This window comes from Ambystoma mexicanum, chromosome 2p, assembly GCF_040938575.1.
Source record: "Ambystoma mexicanum isolate Mex_15411 chromosome 2p, UKY_AmexF1_1, whole genome shotgun sequence".
NCBI lineage: Eukaryota > Metazoa > Chordata > Amphibia > Caudata > Ambystomatidae > Ambystoma > Ambystoma mexicanum.
The window spans coordinates 1,048,188,034-1,048,196,919 of NC_090923.1; the positions used below are offsets into that span (position 1 = coordinate 1,048,188,034).

At 42.0% G+C, this 8,886-nt stretch overlaps 1 protein-coding gene across 2 annotated transcripts in view; it reads left to right on the top strand.

Moving 5' to 3' along the window:
- Positions 1-8,683, top strand: part of VPS51 (VPS51 subunit of GARP complex) — a 141,594-nt gene extending 132,911 nt beyond the window's left edge. For both annotated transcript variants that reach the window (XM_069644945.1, XM_069644944.1), the window contains exons 8-10: positions 4,034-4,155; positions 5,177-5,264; positions 7,820-8,683. In XM_069644945.1, coding sequence (XP_069501046.1) covers positions 4,034-4,155; positions 5,177-5,264; positions 7,820-8,080 — 471 coding nt within the window. In that variant the 3' untranslated portion in view covers positions 8,081-8,683. The remainder of the gene's footprint in view (positions 1-4,033; positions 4,156-5,176; positions 5,265-7,819) is intronic.
- Positions 8,684-8,886: the final 203 nt, after the last annotated feature.

The window sequence follows — 8,886 nt, forward strand, 5'->3', positions numbered from 1 at the left end:
TTCCTTCTAACTCCCGCTCCTGTCGATTTCAACTCTACAATATCTGCAAAGCTCGCTGGTTTTTAACTTTTCATGCTTTTAAAATATTTATTTCGTCTTTGGTTTTCTCTCACCTATTCTATTGTTCTGATCAATTACTTGGTCTTCCTGTTTACCATCTTGCTCCACTCCACTCTATTTATGATTCTTTGGCCCTCGTTCTTTGCACTCTTTCTCCTTATGTTTCTATTTCCTCTGCTTTGCATTCTCTGTGGTGGCTGACCTTTGAAGCCTGACAACTTTTTTCATTTCTCTGCTTAGTATTTCAGTGTCTCTATGGTCTTGCTCCCCCTCTATCTCTGCTCCTTAGTTTCTTTCTAGTCTCCTTCTTGTTCCCTTCGCTCCCATTCTTTCTTCTGGTTGTTCCTCATCTTCCCTGTGCCCCTTCTTGTTTTTGCTCTTTTTCCGTTCTTGCTCCAAAGCACTGTAATGCCCTCCCGCTTTGTATTTGATCTCTCACCTCCCATTCCTTTCAAAACATTTTAAGGAAGTTTGGAAGTATTGGATAGATGAGGTTAGGCGCCTTGACACTGAATTAGAGGAGCTAATAAGGGCTGCAAAAGGAAGCAAGTGTGTAGACACCCTGCCAGATGGCTACATTAATAAAATTGTTAAGGAATGGTTTGCTTCCCTAAATTGCGCACACATCAACACAAATCTAAAGGAGCTTGTTTAAGCAATATTTAATCCAAGGAAAAAACAGCCGACATGTGTTTCGAGCAATGAAGCTCTTTTTCCAAGGCTGTACACAATTACAAAATTAATATACATGTTTAACAATTCCATGTTTTGGTAAACAAAATAGATAGACCCAAAGTCCACAACAATCAGAAGGGCAAAGGGGTAATGCATTTCAACCAAATCATTTTTTGATAAGTACCCAACATAACATTTGGTAAAACAAATCGAGAATTGGTCAATAGTACCACATATGTAAAAAAACAATATACATTTTTTTATCGGAGAAATATGAATTTGTGAAAAAATGAATATGTGAAAACAGAAGAATTATAACGTTTACAAATACCACACGTAGCAGGACATGACAAAACAAAAGAGAAAAAGAAGAGAAAAATATAATTGGATTAGATAGTGATTGAAACCGCTTGTGTGTGTTCAAAGACTGTATGAGCGCCCCATGTATTTCAACAATAGAGGGCAGAATTTGCCTGAAAAGAATTAACTGTTACCTTCTGGAGGCTTGGTTGTAAATTATTTGCTAGGAGAGAAAGGGGAACTTTCAGTATTATTTGATTCAAAAAAGGGGAAAGAGTTTTTGAAAATCCATGTATATAGCGATGGAAATCATTAATGTAACAAAATAGAGACCTTACCAGTTAATTATAGAAGATATATGCTCGGGTGATTTCACCAGCTCCACTGAAAAAAGTAAATTTCAAGTTTTAAGGCACTTGCCTAGCATGCAACGTGGCAAAAGAGCAAAATAGTTAGCTAATTAATGCGTATAAGCACATACCTATATAGTAGCAATTGCAATATAGTGATCTGACCATAGCAACAGCAATTGTAAACAAAGGCACGACCGGCAGGGAGACGACATCATTTCCAAGGGAAGAAAAAGAAAAGACACACGCACATATTAGGTGTCTATCCATCACACGTTTAAACGCAAAGAAAGTAGACATCCACATGCGCATGGCCCCTGCTTCCAGCTAGTCTGCAGGGGTCTGCGCGAAAGGACGCACTCACCGGCGTTTCCGCACAGCGTCTGGGAAAGCAGCAGCCTCGCGTGTGCGCGCTGAGGCTCCAGTTAAATGGAACCTGGGATGAAAGGACGTCGTACCCAAGAGCCATAGTCGCAAAGTATTGCCGGCGAGAAGAGAAGTAAACGGGCAAGCTCCAGACCGGTCGCGTACGTAAGCGGTGCTGGTTGACTGTGAAATCGCCAGGCGAGGAAGAAGGAAGTTGCAGCGGGAACTGGAAGCCAGGACGGGCTTAGATCCAACACAAGGAGCGAGAACGATCCATGCCACCGACTGGCGAAAGCAGCTCGAGTCAAGCCGATACCGAGGCGAGTACTCGAACAAGTACAACTGGAGCAAAATCATGCATATTTTGTCGGTAAACCCTGAGGGAAGAAGGGGACATCGAATTTGTGGCAAAGAAAGACCTTGAAAGAGTGAATTGATTGCTGAGAGTGGGACAGAGTCATCCTCATTGAAATCAGTATCATCCTCATAGTATCAGTACTTTGCCATGAAGTAGCTTGGGAAAACCCATACCCCACTTGTACTGACTGAGAAAGAGAGAGTGAAACCCAAAGACCTGGAAGGGGAGTATACAAGGCGAAATATGAGTCTGGGATTCAGACCCATAAGGAACTGTACATTCAAACCTGGCAGGAGCGTATACCAGGTGCCTTACGAGTCTGGGACCCGCATCCAAGTTTTGTGAAAGAACTGTATCGGACAACCTGGCAGCGGAATGTAGCAGGTGTTTTGCGCATCTGGGACCTGCACACAAGTTGTGTTGTTTTGGAAGGAGAATCCCAAGGAAGACCCATGCACTTAGGACTTGATCAATACTGAATGTCATAAAAGGCCTGGTGAAGGGAATAATTTCCCCTGGAGTGAATTGTGACACCAAGAGGAGGGAGTTATCCTTTTGGGATACTAATAACTTGCTTATTCTTTTGAATTTGTTTGTTTTTTAGAATGAGGGCTAGGATAGGATTTCGAACAGAGGACATTTTGCTTGGGGCCTTTATGCATGTGCATGCTAGGTAGATTTGTCCACAGCTACGAGGCAATTACTGCAGATTCTTTCTGGGATTACTGCCTGAACTCTGATGTCATCGCTGTGCAACTTGCTTTATTCAGGGTATGGCAGCATGTTAAAACTCTCTTACCCGATTAAGGATATTGTGTTTCTCTCTCTGGGGTATTCTCGGATTCCCGTGCTGTACTAAACATCATGAATTTCGCACCTGATAGCAGCTAGGAGGCAGTGGGTTTACAGGCATATTTCTCCCTATGTCTTCCTTGTTTTGAATCATGTCTTATCTTATATCTTCTTTCTGATGAATTGCTTGATGAACTCAGAATTAAATTGAAGCTGTATGATAATTTGGGTACTATGTATTATGTGTCTTATGATCTTATGATTCATGACTTCTTTAACTATCCTGAAAGGTTGGAAATTAGGAAAATTAGGTATCCATTATTGATTTGATTTTATACATACATAGACACTAAATCCCTTTGGAAAATATGTAATTAAGTATTGCATGTTTTATTTTGTGTAAAGTCCAAATTATGGACAAAATCACAATACAATTATTAATATTTTGCTTTGGACATCTTGACATCTGACAGACCCTTCGTTTTTGAGTGAGGTAGGGAACTACCTCTTAGATCAGAGATAGTGAGGCATTTTCCAACCCCCACAAGTTTATACCAATCTCCATGAGTCCTCTGTGTCCAAGTCTCATTCCTGGTTCCTCACAATACAAATACAAATAATTGGCATCTGATTTGTTGTTGTCTTGAATATATTTGATATATTAGTTGGTGGCTAGATTATTTCCTCTCTTAATGGTGTACACATTCTTTAAAATGAGTTTGTTTATTGTAGATAGTTAGTATCTGCATTGTTTGCTTTACTTCATTACATTTTGTTTGCTCTTTTTCTTGAATTCTTGTCCATCACCTCATTTTTTTAGTATCTACTTTGTGTTTTTACCGACACTACCCCACACACTTTCCTTTTTTCAACCCAAAGCCAAATCGAATCCGTGTATGGGACCCAAACATAAGATTATGGAAACTAGGTCTTGAAAGAAGGAACACAGTGTGGTTAAATGTTTAGTGAGCTACAGCTAGGTAATGGTGCTGTTTTGATTTAATGACGCACACAGTGCTAAGAAACGCACCTGTTTAGGGGTATAGGAATAAGTGTGCAAAACAGTTAAGGGATAGGTGTTGATGTCCTCTTTTGAAGCTGAATCCTGTTTTCTTTCACTCTGCTTTTGCAGGTTGGGCTCCTGTACGAGGAAGGTGTGCGCAAGGCACACAGCAGTGACTCCAGTAAGAGGACATTCTCGGTCTACAGCAGTTCTCGCTTTCAGACCCGCTACGCTCCAAGCTACACTCCCAGGTATCATGATACCTTCTTGTTAAGGACAAGTGGCCCAATGCTCCCAATATCGTTTTCTGTCTGGGTTCTTGTTCAGTTACCATATTAATCATATGGAAGCTCCTGCATTATTTTATTTAAGACTCGATTCCCAGTAAATGTACCGTTGTGAAAGTTTGGTATCCTTAGAACTGTTTGTGACGGAACACTGATCAACAATCAACCTTGTTTAGGTTGTACAAATGACTAAATGTGATCCCCACCTTTGCATCCCTAAGCCTTTATACAAACAAATGTATTCTGGGAGTAGTTGTGGTGCTCCAAATCTGTTCACCCTAACCTTGTTGTGTCTCAGGCCCGACACTGATGCTTTGTCTAATATTCAGGCAATTTTGTTTGTTGTGTGTTCCACAGAAAGTGTGTTTGTTATATGATGTACGTTTAAAGGACCTGTTTGAAACTTCATGTAAGAAAAAATATGGGAATTTCTGGTTTAATGTTCCATTAGGTATGCTCGCAAAATGTACTAGCCCACTCGCATTGGCGAGGAGATTTTATGAAGGGCGAGTACCATTTGTATAATATTCGACTTTGATGTGGGAAACCTGTTTGACATTTACCTCAAAAAAAGCTTTGTTTGACGTATACTACAAATAGGTTTCACTGTGCATGGCTGGCCTTTGGGTAGCAACATTGCACTTAATATGAAGGGTGCTTATTGTGACATGAACCATGGGATGAGTTCATTTCCATTTGGTCGAGTATGTAAACTAAGTAACTTGCCCTGCAAGTATAGTGGAAATTTAACTATGTGCCTGGCCTGTGTTGGGGCACTGTGAGGCTCTCCACTAGGCATGATTCGGGGTCTCTTTTTGGCTCTGTAAAGGCCATCTCAACAGAAAAGTTGAAGTCTCCATCAGTGCAGGCATTTAGCTAGGATTAGCAGTCTCTGTGCAAGGCCTCACACACAAAGGAGGATTCTGACTAATTAGCAGATGTGCTTTTTAATGAATAACACCCTATCTGTTTTCTCATACCACAGTGCCCCCATCGACACCAACCTCCTCAGCAACATCCAGAAGCTCTTCTCAGAGCGGATTGACATCTTCAGCCCAGTGGAGTTTAACAAGGTAAGCATATGCCTGCAATGAGGTAGGTGGCTACTCCGGTTCATAGTCATAATGTCGAAAAAATAATATCGAAATACAAAAATGTCGAAAAAAAATGTCGAATGTAAAAAAGTCGAAAATACATACATATAATAGGAAAAGTCATAATTTCGAAAAAAAAATGTCGAAAAAAAAATCGAAAACCCAAAACACTTTTTCTTTTTTTTTTTACCCAGATACTAACATTTATTATGGGGGGGGGGTCCCCCCCAACCCCCATCCCAAACCCCCCACCAACCCCCCCATCCCAAACCCCTACCCCAACCCCCCCCGCCCATCCCCCCCACCCCCCATAGATATACCTTTTAATTATTTTTAAAAAATCTTTAATATAATATTAATTAATTATTAAAAAACCCATCCCAAACCCCTATCCCCAACCCCCCCCCCCCATCCTCCCCATCACCCCCACCCCCCATGGAAATACCTTTTAATTATTTTTAAAAAAAAGTTTAATAAAATATTTATTATTAACATATAAAATCGAAAAAAAGTCGACATTTTTGTTTTTCGACATTTTTGTTTTCGACTAAATATTTTCGACATTTTGTCTTTCGAAATTATTGCATTCGACATAATGACTGGATACCGGCTACTCCATAGTAGGTCCACCTGAGCACTTTGAAGTTTAGGCTCCCTCCTCCTAGAGTTGGAGAAGCCTTGACTCCTGGGTTTGAGTTATTTAACCAGTGAGCACGTATTTTCACCCTACTTTAGTCCCCCAATTCTAGCTGTAAAACGTGAGTGTAATCCTGGATATTCAGAAAGAAATCAATTGCCTCAATTAGAAAGACCTTCCATTATGTATGTACTCCCAAAATAAGCACTGCACTATCTGGGACACCCCTTTGTGGATTCATTTAGGGTTGCAGAATACACAGCTTACCAAAACTACGGTAGTGAATGTAGGAAACATAGACATAAGCACTAACATGCCAAAGAATACCATAGAAATCCCCCATCACCATCGGTGGTAAATTAGCATGACACTTATTTCAGCCTAGAACTTCAGAGAGGGAGGAGGCAACTGACAGTTATCAAGCAGCTCGCTGGTTGGAAGACCCAATACTGCAGCTCTGAGTACCAAAGGACAGCCAGCTTGGATCGCCAAAGGATAAATGACCAGGTTTTCTTTCAGTACAGAGCTCCAGTAGGGGGCATCACCACCCTTTGTCAGCATGGGGCTCCAGGAATGGAAAGTATAACTGTCTGTTAGCGCAGCTACAAAGGGTCCTTGGCTAGTGTGAATCTGCAGGGATGGAAGACTTCATCCTTCGTGAACATTGCAGCCCTAAAGAGTAGAAGTCTGTCTCCTTGCTGTAGTCCGCACCAATGGATAGAAGACTCATTTGTCTGCTAGCGTGGCTCTCCTCAATAGGCTCCCTTTCCTCTGTTAGTATGGAGATGTAGCTTGGAAGACACTATCCTCTGCCACAGTGAAGTTGAAACATGGGGCCTCATTACGAGAGAACAGGTCCAAAAATAAAGGTGCACCTTTTCCGAACTCAGTCACCCTGAGTCTGGCGGTAGGGGCACTGAACAACGGGCAGGCCTGACCTGCCGGTAGTTCAGGCCCCTACCGGCAGAAAGTTCACCGAAGCACTGGCATCGTTAACAAACGGTGCTTTAGTTTTCCCATTCCCATGGAGCCCTATGGGAATGGGAACTTACTGTACCGCTACTGCCTGTGATATCCTGGTAACACCGGGATATGAGGTGGCAGAAACGGTAATGTGAGGTTGCCAGTAACCCTCATATTGAGGCCAATAATCTTTTGTAAGTTCTGAGTTCAAAGAAATTAAAAACTCAAGGGATGAAATGTTCCATTCTTGGTCTACTCAGAGTTCAGTGGGAAGTATGGCACTTCTTTTCCTGTGTATGTTGCTTTGAGTGACAGAAGATGGTTGGCATTTGGACAATGTGACAGGAGAGTGGCTCATACAATGTTTCTATTTCTTGGCTGCACCTTGGACAAGACCAATGCTTAGCTGTACCCTTACCTGCTCAGAAGGAGTCTATCCTGGATTCTGCTCCTGCTCACTTGTTGCTCGGAAGCAATTCAGTTTCCAAACCCTTAAACCCATCGTATGTGGATTATGTCTTGCACCTGCAGAATGTTATGAGCTTTTGTTTCTGAATTAATCTGAAATTGTTATAGATGCTCCTGGATATGTGTTCCTATTGCAGCAGCGACGTGTCCTGTATTCACTGAAAATAAGTTGTATAGAGGCATGTATTCCTGGCACAAAATATGTGACAAAAGACCTCACAATGTTCTAATCTGAGTTTTTTTCTTTTTGGAGTAAACGTATGGGTAGTTGGCATCTTACTTTTCCCAAGCTTTTATATGGTGAGCATTCCTATGTGTCATAAAAAGTAATCTGGCCTGTCTGTTGCTTAGTAATCCTTTGTCTTTGGTATGAGGCTTTTGTTGCTGCAATAGTGGACATTTTCTTAGTTTCTTAGGTTGATTGAGCAGCATATTTATAATTCATCACTTTGTTTGCCCCCCACAGGTCTCTGTGCTCACTGGTATCATTAAGATCAGCCTGAAGACCTTTCTGGAGTGTGTGCGCCTGCGGACCTTTGGACGCTATGGCCTGCAGCAGATCCAGGTGGACTGTTACTACCTGCAGCTCTACCTCTGGCGTTTCGTCTCTGATGAGAACCTGGTCCACTTCCTCTTGGATGAGATTGTTGCCAGTACTGCCCATCGCTGTCTGGACCTTGTGCCAATGGAGCAGAGTGTCATTGAGGTTATCTGTGAGCGGGGATAGCATCGAACATCACTGCTGCAACTCTGTAACTAGAGTTTTATAGAGGTTATCTGTGAATAGGGTTATCACTTCCGATTGTTGCTTGGGCAGGTGCCTAAAATGACTGTATGTGAGGGTGGCTAATCTCATCTCTGACCACATCTTGTGCCCATTCAACTGCTAGGGCAACTAGCAGTGCTCATTGCTGTCTGCAGCCTGTGCACGCGTCACAGTGCATTGGTGGAGAGCGAAGCTGGCACCATCTATTGCTGCCTGTGCACATGGAGCAATACACTGGAATCAAAGCGGCTCAATAAAGACTTTTGATCTAAATACACCAAGCGATTATTTGAAAACCTACAGTGGAGAAAGAAAGTTATTGGGGCTATTTTACCTCTTTCAAAATGAGTGCATCAAACATGCATTAGAAAGATTCTGGTAGCCTAATTTAAACCAGAAATATGACTCTGTTTGCATTGCACTGTCTGTTTCTTCGACAATGTGAAATGTCATCTTGCAAGCAAAAATGAATAAAACGCCATCACTAGGCCCTCAAAAAGAGGGAAAACGTATTCTCGCTCAGTGCCAAATTCTGAGTAACACCACTACTGGCAATGACTTTAAGTTTCCCCGCTTGAGTATAATTTTTTGTTACTTGAGTTGGTGGGGGTTAGAGTTTGGATTGTTGTCAGGGTGGGCCGATAAGGTCGGCTGTGGAGAAGGGAATTAATGCAATAGGCTCAACTGGACTGGAAGGGGCAGACCAAAACTGAAGCAGCAGTGAGCCCCCACTAGCAAGTTACTGTAGCTGAGGTGTTCTAAGAGGC